The 18,237-nt window shown below is 32.3% G+C and overlaps 1 protein-coding gene across 1 annotated transcript; it reads left to right on the top strand.

Moving 5' to 3' along the window:
* Positions 1-12,417: 12,417 nt before the first annotated feature.
* Positions 12,418-17,013, top strand: LOC129896110 (monocopper oxidase-like protein SKS1). The gene is made up of 9 exons (XM_055971935.1): positions 12,418-12,783; positions 13,473-13,582; positions 13,704-13,977; positions 14,067-14,205; positions 15,041-15,407; positions 15,713-16,078; positions 16,170-16,248; positions 16,346-16,548; positions 16,633-17,013. The coding sequence occupies exons 1-9, from the start codon at positions 12,643-12,645 to the stop codon at positions 16,730-16,732; spliced, it is 1,779 nt and encodes a 592-aa protein (XP_055827910.1). The 5' UTR covers positions 12,418-12,642; the 3' UTR covers positions 16,733-17,013.
* Positions 17,014-18,237: the final 1,224 nt, after the last annotated feature.

The raw sequence follows: 18,237 nt of genomic DNA, 5'->3' as shown, positions 1-18,237 counted from the left end.
GTGGGGTGTCTAGCCAAAGTCCAAGTTCCTAAAACTAAGAGGGTCACAATAGGACCTAAGACTATGGATTGTGTATTCATTGGATATGCTACAAACAATAAAGTATGTTGATTTTTCGTTCATAAGTCTGAACATCCGGAAATTCATGACAATACAGTAATTAAATCAGATAACGCTGAATTCTTTGAACATATCTATCCATATAAAACTAAATTTGAATTGTCTAGTGAACGATCTAAACGACCTCAAGAAGAACCAAAGAAAAATGTACCTAATAAAGAGATTCCAAGGCGTAGTAAACGTCAAAGGACATCTACTTCCTTTGGATCTGATTTTGTAACATTTCTTCTTGAACATGAGCCTTAAACATTCAAAGAAGTTATGTCCTTTGCAGACTCATCCTTTTGGAAAGAAGTTATCAATAGTGAGATTTGTTCAATATTGAGCAATCATACTAGGAAGTTGGTTGATTTACCTCTAGAAAATAAAATTGTGTTCAAAATGGATCTTCAAAAGGAAAATAAAAGTTGATGAAACTATTGATAATTAGAAAGCAAGACTTGTTGTCAAAGGCTTTAGACAAAAAGAAGGTCTTGATATTTTTAACATATACCTGACAATAATTAGGATTACATCCATTCGGATGTTAATTGCATTAGCTGCAGTATATAACCTTTAAATTCATCAAATGAATGTGAAAATAACTTTCTTAAATAAAAAATTGAAGGAAAAAATTTACACGGAATAGCCCAATGGCTCTGTGGTTCCTGGTAAATGAAAGAAAGTGTGAAAATTTGTTAAGTCATTTTATGGACTAAAACAAGCACCCAAACAATGACATGTAAAGTTTGACCAAATTATGTTCGCAAATGGATTCAAGAATGATAAGTGTGATAAATGTGTTCACATTATAGACACTCCTAATCACAAAATCATTATTTGTTTGTATGTTGATCATCATAGAGACACTTATGACATAAATGCTACTAAACGTATGATAGAAAGTGACTTCGATATGAAAGAGCTTGGAGTTGCTGATGTGATCTTAGGTATAAGAATCCTTAGAACTCCATAAGGTTTAGAATTGTTACAGTCTCATTATATCTAAAAGGTGCTTACACAAGTACAAGAATTTGAATTTTTAGTACTTCTAAGACTCCAATAGATGTGAGTTTTACACTTTAAAAGAATGAAGGTGAAAATGATTCACAATTAGATCATGCAAGAGTATTTAGAAGTATGATGTATATCACGAATTGTAAGCAATTAGATATAGTGTGTGCTAGTAGTAAACTGAGTTGGTTCACGAGTTATTCCAATAAACTCATTGGATGACAATGAAAAGATTTTTGGAGTAGTTAAAACAATCACCGCATCAAATGAAGTAAAATCCATGAGTGGATATGTATTTACTCTTCATGGAGAAGTAGTCTCTTGAAAATCTTCCAAACAAACATGTATCGCTCGCTCTACAATGAAATCTGAGCTTATCGCTCTAAATAAGGCCGGTGAAGAAGCTCAATGGCTCCAAAATTTCTTGAAAGATATTCTTTTTTGGCCCAAGTCTTTGGAACCAGTATGCATGCACTGTGATAGTCAAATTGCATTATATAGGGCAGGGAGCATGATATATAATGGAAAGTCTCATCATATACCGTTAGACAACTACTCTCTAGTGGAATTATCACAATTGACTATGCAAAGTCAAATGATAATGTGTCGGATCCACTTACAAAAGGTCTAACTAGAGAAGGAGTTGAGAGATCATCAACGGAAATAGGACTATGGTCGAGACAAAATCATCGCGGTGGTAACTCTACCTAGAAGACTAGAAATTTCAAGATCTAGGTTCAAGGAGATCAAACCAAGTCATTCATTATGGTTCAACATTGTCAAAATAATTTCTAATGGTTCATTCTCATGATGAGACAATGTTCAGTGACTGTTCTGTAACAAGGATAAAGGTATTAAGACCTTTTAATGATTTCTAAGTTTGACACAGGGTATATCAAATGGTGTATCTATGGGATAACACATTTAAAAATCACCTATGTAAGTGTGAAGTGTAAATGGCTTTAAGTAGAATCTGGTAAGGTCAGTTTTCTACGCACTTATGAACCAAGAAGCGTTCATGGCTGAAACGAACAAAATAATGAGAACCAAAAACAGTTAAAAAGTTGATTATGTGACTTATGTTGTCTAGGTATACACCAAAGCTCTGATATATGTTCACTACAAAAAGTTCAAAAGGAAACCTACTTATCCAGATGCAATTATTCCTTACTTACGAATCACACAGTTTTTCATGCATATGTTTTAACAATAGACATTTTCCCATTCATGTGGGGGATTGTTGGGTTTTAAAGGTGTGAATGGGAAATAAAAGGTTGTGCCTTTATGAAAGGGTTGTGATCATTCCGAAAGGTTGTGACTTTTCCAAAAAGTTGTGACTTTTTTGAAGAGTTGCGACTTTTCTGAAAGATTATGACTTTTGCAAAGGGTTGTAACTTTTCCGATAAGCCACAATAAGCACTTGTTCACACTACCTTTTGTTGTCTATAAATAGATGATTTTTCTCTCATTTTTGAAAATCAAATTTTTCCCTTTTCTGCATATATTTTCTTACAAATAAAGTTGAGTCTTTGTGTGAATTTTGTTGCTGGCTTTTGAGTTCGCTAAAATTATTGAAGTTTGAGATATTGCTACTTTTATAATAGTTTATCCATTTTATCTTGGGAGGAAATAAAGGACACAGTGAATTCTGTGGACTCGAATACTTTTTTTTATTTTTCATCTTTATTGTTTCTGATTTGCTAATTTTGATACAGGAATAACAAAAAGTTCTTAAGAATATGTAAAATTTCAATATACTATTAACGGGGTGTTGATGAATGTTTGCTTCCTATCTTTTGACGAAGATTAACGGTTACAAACGTTAGTCAGGCCACAAATTTTATATTTACTTAAAAAGGTTAATTAGGGTTGGAAGAATTATTTATCAACAACTGAAGGTGTTAACTCTTGCTTAAAAATTTCACATAGGAATATTATAAATTTACTTGGCTAAATATGATCATCAATATTCATCACCTTGGTATATTTGTTGATGGAAAAATCGCTCAACTATTGAAAACTATTGAACGATGGGGTATAGATCATTGCACACCAAAAACAACATGTTAAGACCTATATTGATGCGAGACTAACTACCAAAAGGGGAAACAATTTTGGTCTTTACATCCATTATTAAAAACAGTTAACCTTTACATCAAGACTCTAGTAAAATCAATCTCTTGCAAATTTTTTAGAAATATGATTCGACATAAAGTAGAGTAAATCATACACCTTGAGTAAAACTTTTCTAGCCATATTGTCTATGGGATTTGACCCCAACTTATTGAGTTACTATATTTGACCATGATCATGTTGCACTAATTATAAGGTATAATTTGAGCAGATTACTACATTTTACGATATATTTTTTATTTAAGACCGATCACAAGATTCAAAAGTTTTTTTTATTTTCTTAAATTTTATGGCGAAATAAGTCAAACAAATTAAAACGACGACAATAATACTTAGCTAAAAGGCAATAAATAAATCAAATTAAAAAAAAGATTTACGACTTTTCAAAATATGATAATAATACTTTATTAAAGGTCAGAATACATATATGAAATTAACTTCTGCCCATAAGTATGCTAATCATTTTCTCTATTTTGATATATATAAAAAAGTCCGTCAACCAAACATGAAAAAATAATTTTATATAAAGAAATTAAAATAAAAATATATTTCTAAAAATAACTATTATTACATTGAACAAATTAAATGGCGATATAAATCATCGATTCCCCGGTAATGCCCAACTTTACCTACTGCAACAAACGTGCCATTGACGACAGCTTAATACTTTGATTAAGTTTAAGATGACACTGACCTTATAAGTGGCCCAAATCTCCTATAACAAGATTAAGAGGAGGAAACACAGCATACAAAACATAATTAAGTACTGGACCACTCAATATTCTAATTACTACTTATTATAATAATCCATTTGTTTTGGGAGTCTCAATCAAGATAATAAAATCCGGCTCAAATCACGTTAAATGTAACTATGATAGCCTAGCTCCTCATAATTTCTGATCTTGATTTTAAGATTCAAATAATGATTCTTAACCATAAACATATGGATGAAAAACTTTATATCTATGAGTGCGACCATTTCCTTCAACCAAACATATACTATTATTATAAAATATAAAAAAAGAAAACTACTAGAAATAAGAAGTGGAGACGATCGACAAATAATGAAAAAGAATTAATTCATCAATGGTAAAGCTTTAGTGGAAGCATCATCAACTGTTAATTTCTTATTTGAAATCTCATAATTCTGATTTAAACCCTAAATTTGTCTTATATTAATTATCAACCATAGTTTAGTGATTCAATGAAGTAAAAAAGTACATGTTAATTAATTATGATTAAATAAAAAAGGTTTATGTTCAAACAAATGACCTGTCATTTTTATTTCTTTTTTGTAAATTAAAAAGAAATGCGTAGCGTAAGCCAACAAGTCGATCAAATTTGGACAAAACAGGTAAAATATTGAATATTGAGTATTCTCCATTTTCAATATAATAGAATTTGGTTTATTATCATTAACTGGCAAACAGCTAGGCCCCCTAACTTTTATTTTAGGAAATAATAAATATGCCTAAATTCATGTATAACCAACCATCTTAAATTATTCTCTTCTATGTTTTATTTATACTCATTCCCGTCATATGCCCACCTATCACGCCATTTCAACTTCAAATTACTCATTAAGTCTTTGGACTTTTTGCAACATCCTCTCTTTTCTCTTTTCTCTTTTTTCTTTTTTGTTGTGTGAAGATGAGTGATTAATCAAAAAACTAATATAAATATGACACTAGGGACAGTGGATAAGTCGACAAGAAAACATGCATCAACCTGAGAGGGGTCTGGTTGTGTGGTGGTTGTTATCCGTTAGTTAGTGTTTTGTTGTATTGTATTGTAAGTCTAAATATAATATTTGTTTTGATTGCTATTTAAATTATATCGTATCTTATTATTTAAATTTATCGTTAGGTAACGACAAAAAGGTCCATTTTGTGTAATGACCGATTTGGTGTGATCGCGTCGTTTTCTTAATCTTTTCTTCTCATTTTCGTTTCACTTATTATTAAATAATTATATTTTATCATTTACTTTATCTTTTCATAGTAATTCTACCTCGTATGATATAGTTTCTTATACGCTTATCATTCAAATTATGAATATGTCACATTATGTAACGACGGAGAACGATACAATCAATCTAGACGTTGTATTCATTCAAACAACACAATACAACACAATACAGTTCAATACGAAATATTATGAAACAATAAGTAACAACCATCCAAACAAAGTGTAGAGTGATACTTTATAAATCATATATTTATGAAAAATATAAACCTTATTATCGTTTGTATTTGAAAAATATTAACTTCATTATCGTCAAATCCCAACCCTCTAGACAAATTAACATATATAGTTATGAGTGATTTGCTTTGATGTAGCGTTAGACCCTGTTTGTTGATAGTTGCGCTCTCATTTTACTCTGTTTTGACCGAAGATGATTTACGTGCTGTAGCGGAACAAATGTTGCACTGTTTTTGTATTTTTGGTTAAAAAGGATTAATAAGATCGTTGGAATTGGTAAAAGCTGAGAGGTAAAAAGTAGGGGCGATCCAATAAGATTAGTGATATAACACCAACCTTTAACGTAGACCTTATTTCTTTTTCTTTTTTTTAAAAAAACATACTATATATTCTATTAAGTATCTTTTTTAGTTTTTTTGAGATATAAAATTGGTTTTTGAGACATTGTTGATCTTAGGTAATAGAATTGGGGAAATTCACAAATAAATACTATAAGTATCTTAATTATGTTTCTTAACTATAGTTTGCATATTTACGGACTGTAGCTATAATTTAAGATGTCTCGTTTGTATAATTCGCATATTTGTAGAATTTGCGGATTTGTATAATTTGAGGGTGAGTTTGTATAATTGAGATGTTTTTGTGTAAACTCAAAATAACGAATTTATATAAATACAAACATCTGAATTTTAAACGGTTATACAGATTATATTATACAAAATTTATATAAATTATATTATACAAATTTTGAATTATACAAATGAGTGAGTTATACAAACTCGAACTGTAATTAACGCTAAATGTTAGTGGCGTATTATAAATTAGCTAAAATATATCTATGTTAACTAACTAACTAGTATATGCTAACTTATTCACGTCATTTTCCCCCAGCCGGGCCTCTTTTGTTCCAACGAATTTGGATTTGAAAACCAAAATATCTGTTTATAGTTGTAATATTTCATTTTAATTGAATAGTTAATATTCTTGATTTCTTTGCAAAACTATGCTCAATTTCATATGTGGCAATTCCGCCAAGGGGCGTAATACAAAAAAATGCACTGATAAGCCATACTATGTGTAATGATTCCCCATTCACAATAAATAAAAAGATAAAAAGAAAAACCATTCCATTTCAACAAAAGACCCCACCCAAGTTCCATAGCTTTTGATTCGCTATTCCGATCATGATTTTCCTACCACTAGAGGGAAAGGTACTTCCCTTTTGGGCCGATTGTGGGTGAGGAGATCTAGCGAAAAGTATTTAGTGCACATTTCGGTCAACTCTCCATCATCTTTCTTTGGTTGAGCGGCATGTAGGTGATCCAGTCACACCTTCTAGTACGGCTATCTTGTTGCGACTTCACTCTAGTCACTAGTCCTACATCGTCGTATGGCTAATCGGCGATTACTGCTTCGTGCAGGCGAGTTGTAGCCTTCAATGCGAACTGAGGATGGGTTTTTGGGGTTAGCTCACCCTCGCGGAATCGCGACCCTTTGTCCCGGCCATTATAGGACGTGTGTCGCCCAGGCCATAAAAGGCATGATGACTTGACGTCATCTCACCTTCCTCCGACTTATCACCGATAGTCTGTTCAAGGTTCCAAACTCAATAATGGCAACAAAACACGAGAATAGAATTTGATTCAACAAAAAATAATAACTTGATATTAAAATTATTTTTTTGATGTTTCAGTATACTTGTTGCAATGTTTGAACTTTGTGAAAAAAAAATGAAAAGTAAAAGGGTGTGAACCACCACTTATTTTGAAACAAAATAAAAAGACAAAATAAGAATTTTGTTGGGAGCGTCACTCTCCTGCAGTGCGCGATCTGAATCTAGTCGGGACTCCATGGATTTCAGACACCAAATTGGAAATCAAAAAGTATTAGTACTTTCGAAAACAATAACATTGTTTCAAAATAAGTGTAATCTTAAGAATCCAAGACAAATATTGATATGTTTTTTCAATTTTACCCTTGTATTAAAGATATTTTTTTTCTTAATAGTGCTCAACTATCACGAAATATCTAATAAATATGAATAACTTAGTAAATTATATCTTTTATTTTACTCTCTCTATTTACTTTTACTTGTTCATCTTTGAACTTTGCATATTTCTTAATAAATAATGATTAATCTGTGTATATTATCACAACACCTATATTAATTAATAATTTTAAATCTTGAAAATAATTTAGAAAATAAATAATTAATGTTGAGGATTAAATTTTTTTTAAAAATATATTTTTCTTGATACATTAAAAGTAAAAAATTAAAATTTATTTTTCAAATAATGAATAATTAAAAATTAAACGAAGTGAGTATTATTTTTATTAATACATATGAAATGAGTTAATTTTAGGACGAATGAAGTGTGAACACAGTAAAAGTATTTCGTATAGTTAAACGACGAGTTTGACCATTTCCTTTTTTTATCCAAATATAGGCAACTTTTCCTGAAAATTAGTTTTTGAAAATAGTTTTTAAGAGAAAAGAAGCAAACGCAAGTAAGCAATAAAATCATGCAAAATTTGACCAAAGTGTGAGAGGGAGGGGAAATTGAAGTTCACAAGAAAAGCGCAAAACGAGCGTGTGTTTCGGTTTTCGCGTGGGACCACATCAAAGTGGGGCCTTTAAACCATTTGGCGCAAAAAATAATAATAATAATATGAACGTTGGAAGGAGAGTTTTTCTTCTTCTTCCATTTGCTTCTGCTTAACTTGGTTTCATCGAAATACACGTTTAATAATGTAGTGGATAAGATTATTTTAATATTAATTAAAGATGTTGAGTTTGAATTGAAAGTATTTTTTTTATGGAATTTATTTAAAGTGAATTTGAATTAATTGGACTTTAATACAAATATTAAATGAGAAAAATAAAAATTCGTCTAACCGGCAATCCCCGGTTGCTTTTGTGATCATTGCCACCTAGGCATATCAATAATTAAGTGGATTCTTTTGTCCTACTCCTAATTTATTTGAATGATCACTCCATCAAAATCTTGTATTGAATCTTTTCTATGTTTATCTTTCTAGTTTACCAAAAATAAATAAAAATAATGCACTCCATGTTTTCTAAATTTGGAGAAGGTAAATTGCGTTTGAGGTTATTTTTGGTACATAATAATTACAATTCCTACCTAAGTTGGAAAATAAATAAATTAATTAAACCCTCGTTATTCTTATATATTTCCCCCATACCTACACAAAGGAGTATATATCCAAGAAAATAAAATAACAAGAATTTGTGGTGGTGTAGCTAAGGATTATTTAGGGATCAGTTTGAGTTGGTTATTGGTCAAAATAAAAATCAAACTAATTCAATCAATTTTTAAATTTTTAAACAAATCAAATCAAATCAAATATAACATATCAATTTGGTTGTTATCGATTTCGATTTAGTTTGGTTTAATTTTTTTTTGATTATTAATCATACACGAACATAAAAGAAATGATTCATTCAAAACAGATAAAAAAACAAAAGTTTAGTAAAAAAGAAAAGGAATTATTTCGTGTCATTTCGTATTTTATAATTCTTATACTAAAACTCCAATTATGTTTAACTTTAAGCTTATATTGTTAGCTAATCAAATGTATTATACAACATAAATTTACTGAATAATGCATAAACGACTGATATTATAGTACAAATAAAAGACACATCATACCTTACTCTATTAAATTAGAGTGTTATTTTTCACATAAAAATTTATTTATAAAAATAATATATTGTGTATATATATTATAAAAATTATGTATATAATTTGTCGGTTTAATTATTGCTTCTATTTTTAAAATCAAATAAATAATAGTAACACCCCGTACTATTCTAACTTAGATTGATCTCGAAGACCAAGAGAAAAGTTGAGCAGCGGGCTGACAGTCACATTCATGAGCCCCTCCACGAGCCGTGGTAGCCACCACGAGCCGTGGAAGGGAGCTGTGAAACCCTCCCTTCCCCATTCACCTCCACGAACCCCTCCATAAATCGTGGAAGCTTCCACTAGCCATGGAAGGGGTCCGTGAACCCAACCCTTTCACAAGCTAGTTCCCCTACCTTCACAGAACCCTCCACGAGCCGTGGAAGTCTCTATGAGCCATGGAAGTCTCCACGAGCCGTGGAAATATTCCGTGGAACCACGCCCTTCAGAGACTTTTTCCAGCACCTCTTCAGGGGCGCCTTCATAGTCAGTGAAGAGTTACACAGCCCGTGAAGGGGCCCTTGTGAAATGCCTCACCGAGTTTTGATGAGAGGAATTCTGCTCTTTTCTCACTTTTTTCAAACTTAACTCAAGACGTTTTGGGACTAAAATTAGTTCTTTATCAGTATCCAACGGGATTTTTCTCTCATTAACACGTACAATCTTTTGAGAGCAAGAATTGGAGAGAAGAAGAAATACTAGGGTTCAAGAGTTTCCAGCAAAGTCTTCGAATTTCGCTTAAGATAATCTTCGTTCCAGATATGTAAGAATTGAGTTCATCCTCATGCCCTACATCTATCCAAATTCACTAAAAGAGTAATCTAGGATGTTGTCCTTAGTTTTGAGTGAGATGAATAGTATTCGTTGAGTTTTGAATTTCTATCCCTAATTATTGAAGATGTTGTATATTGTGCATTTGAGATTCTTGATTTTATTGTTCATGGCTATCTTTTAGTATGAACCCTGTTTTTTGAGTATTCATTGAATTATAATTGAGAAGTCTTTTTAAAAGCAAATGTTGTCTTGAATTGATTTATAATGAGTGCAAAAGATAAGTTTTGAGAAAGAAGTTTTAAATATGAATTGAGCAAGAGTATAAGGGAACTAGGTATTCCCAAATGTATTACTTTTTACATTGAAAAAAGAGAAATTTTGATTTCTAAATAGTTTATGAGTTTAGAGATACTTCAGAGCTATACCTCTTTTAAGAGGATCTTTTGAGTAATTACCTCAATTGACAACGAGAATGTTTTTATACATTGAGCATGAGTATATAATTACTGAGAGTAGTATTGACTATCGATATGGGGACGAGTTCAATCAACTCATAGTCCTCATAAACCATGTAACCAACATGGGTAAATGATTCATATTTTTTAGATGATTTCCCTAGTGCCTTCAGGCAAAGCTTAGTGGATTCACTTAGTTAACACGTTTTATACATCGACAAGTTGTAGGACTGTTCTGGTAGCGTAGACGAGACATTGTATCATCATTTAGCTCATAGTGATGATTGTCAGTTAGAGAATTCTCAAATAAAGTTAAAGAATATTTTTACCATATTACTTTATATTGTTGAATTCAGAGATGAGTAAGTATTTTGTAAAGATAAATGATTTTAATTTTTTATTTCTTTACACCCAGTTGAGTACATTCTATATATTGCAGCTATATTACATAACCGTATATTTAATGTATTGACATCATTCAACCTGCATTGTTTTATAATATAGACACATGTATTAGAGATCCTCAATAGGCGAATCGTTGAAGATCAGTTCCTTCCAGCTCCTTGGTGAGACCTCTTTGCATTCAGATGAGCTCTTGAGTCATTAATTTTCGGTCCTTATTATTCATTTTGAGATAGCTGTGGGCCTGTCCCTGTACCTATTTCAGGGTCAGTAGTTACAGGTTTCATAAACTAGTCAGACAGTATTTAGTTATTCATATGAGTATGTTTTGAAAAAATTGAGTTATGTCTCTTTTATATATATATTTGAGCTTTGAGTTTTAAACTAGACTTATTAGTAAGTTCTTATACTTATTTATGCCTATCTAAATTCTATTTTATGAGTTAAGTCTTTCGCTTAGTGAGTCAGCCAGATCAAGAATTCGCTTGAGAACCAACAATGATTTTTGAGTGCTAACCATACCTAGAGTGTAAACTCGTGGCGTGACAATAACCTTGAATCTTGAGTATGAGACACATCACACCAAATAAAATTAATTTCTTTACTCAATTTGTTTCCATTTTAGGATTTGATTTCTTCTCCCTAAATCGTGAACACCCGAAATCCATCAAAGAATCATTGTGACTTAATGCAAGTTGAATCCCTGAAAATTGTTTAATAAATATAATAAATAATTTTAGTTCACTAATTGTGTTACATTAGTTATGTGAGAAGAAGAAAATAAAAACAAACTTTAATCAGGCAAAGAATCACTTAATTTGAATGGTATTTTTATAGGTTAAAATCTTCTTCACAAAGATATTTTTAACTATTTAACTGAGCATACATCGTTAATATAATTTGAAAACTATTATATTACCTAAAGAATCCTTAAAATGTTAAATTTATAATAATAATAAAAAATATTTATTATAATAGATAAATATGATCTAATAATATAAAATTATATATTATAATAAATAAACATGACTTGATCGTATACAAATTAATAATTTATCACAAAAAAAATAATACATTGAAAATTTTCATGTAAAATCAGCTTGACCGTATCTTTATGAACACACATTTTGCCACATATTTCTATAGCTCAAAATAAGGGATATGCATTTATATAATTTAAATCGAAATATATAAACTATTTTGTCACCCATTCTGTTCTCTCTTGTTTTTTTTTTTAACTTAATTTGTTTGATCACATTTTTAAAATTTGATTATTTTGAAAAGTTTTGTTTCTAAAATTGCAGAGAAGAAGTACATTTACCAGAAACAATTGTATTTGACAATAAATTTAAAAACACTTTTAGATAACAATCAGTGTTTGATCAATATTTTTAAAAGTTCATTTACATTTATTTTTTTCAAAAGTGTTTCAAAAGAAAACCCACATTTTTTTAACTTCCGAAAAACATTTTCTTCTACCCTCAAAAATACATATTTTCACCAAATAATTTGATTAAATACCTCACTTTTGAAAAATAAATATTTTTGATCTCCTAAAATTTTGGCCAAAAAGCTAAAATTACTCATTTCAAAAAACTATACAAACATTTGAAAAGAAAAAGGAAAAACCCTACAAACATACCCCAACCAGAAAAACAAAAAGACAAAAAGAGATTTTAAAAGACTCTCTGCTTCTCTCTTCTCTGCGACTCTCTTCACACTATTATCACACCATAGTACACACCTTCACTCTCATGTAAAAGGCTGTTTTCACACACGCAAGAAATCTGTTACCAAAAAATCGCTCTGTATAAAAACGTTAGTTTTACGCCCCATTTTCTTTTTCGATTGAGTCTTCAATGGCTTCTTCTTTTATGCTTGTGCATCGTGTGTGCTGCATTGCTCTGTTTTTCACACTCTGTTTCGCCGCTGACCCTTTTGCTAATTTTGAATTGGAGTACTCCTATATCACCGCTTCTCCTCTTGGCGTTCCCCAACAGGTTAACCCCTCTTTCATTTCAATCAACCAACCCCCTTTTCTTTTTTGGCGTTGCAACAAAGATTTTTACGAAAGAATCATTTTCCCCGTCCCCAGAAGGTTCCCAATTTCAGCAACCCAGTCGTTTTTTTTTTTCAAATCTTGGACTGTTAGGTTACTTATTTGGTATGTTACTATGGAGTTCTTTTTCTTTTTCCCTTTTCCTGTTTAGGATTAAAACAACAGTTGGGCTGGGTTTTAATTTTGAATCTAATTCAAATGTGGGGTTTTCTGGAGCTATTCCTAATTTTAATGTTATGTTGATGAAAATGTTTATGGTCTTATTCGATAAACATGTCAATTTCATTTTTTCCTGATACTTTTTAAGATTTTGTTCTTTATACAGTAGTATCATTTTCTGGGTAAAAGTTAGAAGGAACCACTTAGGGTCACTATTTTGGTCTTTTTTGGGAGTCCTTTGCCTGAAGTTATGATAATCCTTGTTTTGGTAAATTGAGGTCTAGAGTTATTTTGATTTGTTTAGATTACTTTCTTATCCAGGATTCATAGTAAAATTGCTGCAAGGCTTTATACAATTTTTCTTGCATAGTTTCTACATTAGTTATGTGAATATGAATTGGATGTGGACTCCCATTCTGCCCCGGACTTTTAATGTTGGTTAATAAGCCGTGATTTGATATGTAATTGCAGGTTATAGCTGTGAACGGGAAATTTCCAGGTCCTATCCTTAATGTTACAACCAATTATAATGTTGTGGTCGACGTGAAGAACAAATTGGATGAAAATCTTCTTATCACTTGGTAAGTTGCAAGTTATAATCTTAAGCTTAGTTGATACACTTAATTGGAAGAGTGAATGATGAATTGTGTGATATTAAGTGCTCTCCACTTCAGTTTTTGATTTTTCTTTGAATTTTGGCAGGTCTGGAATTCAGATGCGACGTACTTCCTGGCAAGATGGTGTTCAAGGTACAAATTGCCCCATCCCTTCTGGTGGATGGAACTTCACTTACCAGTTTCAAGTAAAGGATCAGATTGGTAGCTTTTTCTATTCTCCTTCCATCAACCTGCAGAGGGCAGCTGGTGGTTTTGGTTCTTTTATTGTCACGAACCGTAATATTATCCCTATTCCCTTTAGTCCTCCTGATGGGGATATAGTGATAATTATTGGTGATTGGTACATCCGGAGCCATAAGGTTAGTCTCTTCCAGTTTTTGTTCTCTCTTTCAAGCAGTATGGTGTATGAATTTTCTAGTGCCAACTCTGGTTTACTTTCAAATTGCAGGCTTTGAGAAAGGACCTTGATGATGGGAAGCAATTGGGGATGCCAGATGGAGTACTTATTAATGGAAAAGGCCCATACAGATACAACACAACACTTGTACCTGATGGGATTGATTACGATACAATAAATGTTGATCCAGGTCAAGCTCTTCAAAACTTGCTAACTAAGTCTCAATTTGATATAATTGATTGGTTGTCCTTCTCCGTGCGATTTGACAGTAAATTGCCTGCTTATTTGATCATCAAATTGATCTGTCCGCTTGGAATTTCTCTTTAGCCTATGGATTCTTGAGTAAAACACAAAAGATTTCACATTAGGGGAGAGGTGATCAGACAGGACATGGCGCATTTACGGCTTAACGAGCACATGACCCTAGATAGGAGGGTGTGGAGGACACACATTAGGGTAGAAGGCTAGTACATAGTGGTTTTATTCTCCCTTACTCGTAGGCGTATTAACGCACTATGATTTTCTGTATTCTGACGTATGTTATTTATGGTATTTATGTTATTATCTAATAATAATATCTACTGTTTTTTGTGCTTTGATTATACTACTGTTTGGACCGTTTTCGTCATCTACTGATTTACTCTAATATTCCTGTCTGACCTTTTTCTATGTTTTTATTGAGCCGAGGGTCTTTCGAAAACAGCCGTCCTACATTGGTAGGAGTCAGGTCTGCGTACACTCTACCCTCCTCAGACCCCACGATGTGGGATTTCACTGGGTTGTTGTTGTTGTTGTCCTTTTGAGACTGTATATCAGCGTTCATGCTTTATCAAGCTTGTAGAAAATTGAAGAGCGGTTGATGGTTTATAAACATGGCAAAGTATCAGATCTGCGAAAGCTGTTTGGTTAAAAATTTTGACCTTGTTTTTTAAATTATCATCTTATTTGAAAGCTAGTAATATGAATGTTTCTGCTGTTTGACACAAATCTTAACCCTTTGCATGTGATAATATGTTATACTGCAGGCAAAACCTATCGGGTTCGGGTGCACAATGTTGGAGTCTCCACTTGTTTGAATTTTAGGATTCAAAATCATAATTTACTCTTGGTGGAGACGGAGGGATATTACACTTCACAGCAGAATTACACTAGTGTAGATATTCATGTTGGGCAGTCTTACACATTTCTGGTTACCATGGATCAGAATGCAAGTAGTGATTACTACATTGTGGCGAGTGCTAGGTTTGTAAATCAAACAATTTGGCAAAAAGTAACTGGTGTTGGTATTTTGCATTATTCCAACTCCAAAGGGAAGGCAGGTGGCCCCCTTCCAGACCCTCCAAATGATGTATATGACACATCTTATGCACTGAATCAGGCCATGTCCATCAGGTTCTTTTACTGGTTCCTTTTTATACCTATTCATTTCACTATTTCATTCAATGGAAACTGGCTTGTCAAAACTAAAAAATGGATAACCATGACAAAGAAGGAATTATTTCAGCATCACAGAACCGAATTTGTGGGCTATACTTAGTTGGGACACCATATATGTTTTCATTGAATTCTTTAGGGTCACACGTCTTTTATTTAGCAATACTCCTTGAGGCATCTCAAGCAATACAAATTGGTAAACTTCTTATGATGAATAATTTAGCTGTTTTATGCCATTGAATAATCTGATGCAATATCTGCAGGCAAAATGTTTCTGCAAGTGGAGCTCGGCCGAATCCTCAAGGATCTTTCCATTATGGTCAAATTAATGTCACAGATGTTTATTTCCTAAAGAGTGTTCCACCAGTGTCAATTAATGGAAAGCTTCGAGCTACTTTTAATGGGATTTCATTCAAAAATCCTGGTACTCCAATTAGGCTTGCTGATCTATACTATGTGAAGGGGGACTACAAGCTTGATTTCCCAACCAAGCCAATGAACAGACCACCCAAGGTCGACACTTCCATTATCAATGCCACATACAAGGGATTTATAGAAATCGTATTGCAGAACAATGACACTGTAGTCCAGAGCTTTCACATGGATGGTTACTCATTTTTTGTCGTTGGGTATAGCTCCTGCTTAAAAAATTGTCATTCTAGTTGTATGTAGCTTCCCACCAAGTGAATGTTAATGTAATTATTTGCATATTTGCTGCAGGATGGGTTTTGGAGAATGGACTGAGAACAACAGGGGATCTTATAATAGATGGGATGCAATTTCCCGGTCTACGACTCAGGTTTGTCTTGTACAGCCGTGTTTTCTTATATAGTTTGAAGTAATCGAAAGCTCCTTGTAACAGGATAGGATATATTTACCTGTTCCTGTTTGTTTAGGTTTTTCCTGGAGGATGGACAGCAGTTTTGGTATCTCTCGACAATGTTGGGGTGTGGAACCTCAGAGCAGAAAACCTGGACAGGTGGTACTTAGGGCAGGAAACATATATGAGAATTATCAATCCTGAAGATCATAGCAACAAAACAGAAATGCCAGTGCCTGAAAATGCTCTCTACTGTGGTGCCCTTGCTTCTAAGCAAAAGTATGATATCATCTCTGGCCTCTGTTACACATAATTTTGGTTTACTCGTAACGCACCCCTAAACTGATCTTACATATATTTCAGGAAACAGAAAATATCTTCAGCGACAACCATATTTGGAAACTCAGAGCTATATTTTACATTGCTGTTGGTACTCTCTACTGTTATTAGTCTTGTATTCTAGAGCACAACTTCAGTTGGTGAAAATATTTAAACAGCAGGAACTGGGAATTCACTTTCTTGTAGGATGATGAGCTGATAGGATTCATGTTTCTTATTCTTTTTTTTTTTTAAAAACCATGAGAAAGTTTATTAACATTAGTTTGCACAGTGTCCCGTCTATTTCATTTGTTCCCGAAAAATTGTGCAGTATGTGAAGCCAACTTACCGACGGTATTTCACCAGGGGGATTCATCATTCTTTGTCTCAATTCTGCATATTGATGATGCGCAAGCTTTCTGGTCATTCTCGTTTATCCTCTACTTTTTGTTCTATGTTCATTTTTCCAGTTTTAGTTTCTTCCATCTGTTGATATAGAGTTCCCTCCCATTCTTCTGTTATTTTGTGGTATATTTGCTACCATCAAATTATATGTAGAGTTTTCATCAGCAAAATTTCTATGGAATACGTAAATAACCACTTTTAATACTTGCTATCAAATATTAGCCATTTAGTCACTATCTTGATTTGGAAAATATTTTGAATGAAAACACAAAACAACTCCACTAGATGCTACTGGAATTCGAAGGATTAACAAGTAGAATCAAGGAAAACCTCATGAGGTTTAAAATCAAGGATTCATGGGGTTCAAACCTTTATAAATTATAAGCTCAAAAACAAGTGATTTCACGAGGTTTAAAAATTTGATGGGAGTTTCAAATTCAAGAAGTAACTTATGGAGTTTAGACCTTTATAAGTTCAGAATCATGGATACATTTATCGGGTTCAAACTATTATTATAAGTCAAAACTAAAGATTCAAACCTTTATAAGACCAAATTTAAGGATAAATTCATGAAATTCAAATCTTTATAAGTTCAAAACTAAGAATAGATTAATAATGTTCAAACCTTTATATTTTAAACATCTTATTATTTTGATGATAAAAAAATTAGAAATGGTTTCGCCGTGTAAAACGAGCAGCCGGGCCTTTAGAATAGCTGGGTTATTTTTGGTGTTGGGTTCATTTTCATGAATGTGTTGAGTTTATGTGTTGTGTCAGATTCCGTGTGGGCCAACAAATGAAAGTTGTATAATTTAGGCCCACAAATGAAAGTGGTATAATTTACGCAAATCCTGTGTTAAAAGCTAATTACATCATATCCGTATTTTTTTTCTAATTACAAAAATTTCTTAAGTTTTGTCACTTTCGGATACATCACTACCACTTCAGACACATAGTAACTTGATACATTACCTTCCTTTTGTTACGCTAAAAATCAAATCAATTTCCCATAAACCATCCAGTCACATATTTTACACAACTAATCAATCCCTCACAAAGCGCAACAACTTTAAAAAATTCAAATTTCAGAATTGTTCAAGCAGATCATCTAGAAGCCTTTCAATTTTGATTCAAAATTGAAGAAAAATTGGAGAAGATACATCATGAATATCTCGATTTGCTGAGACATTCAGGAATATGAAAATCTGAAGTGAGGTATGAAAGATACAAAAGTGATGGAATCAT

The sequence above is a fragment of the Solanum dulcamara genome, chromosome 7 (genome assembly GCF_947179165.1).
Source record: "Solanum dulcamara chromosome 7, daSolDulc1.2, whole genome shotgun sequence".
NCBI classification, from domain to species: domain Eukaryota; kingdom Viridiplantae; phylum Streptophyta; class Magnoliopsida; order Solanales; family Solanaceae; genus Solanum; species Solanum dulcamara.
Note: the sequence above shows the minus strand (reverse complement) of the source record. Positions and strands in the feature narration are given on the sequence as shown.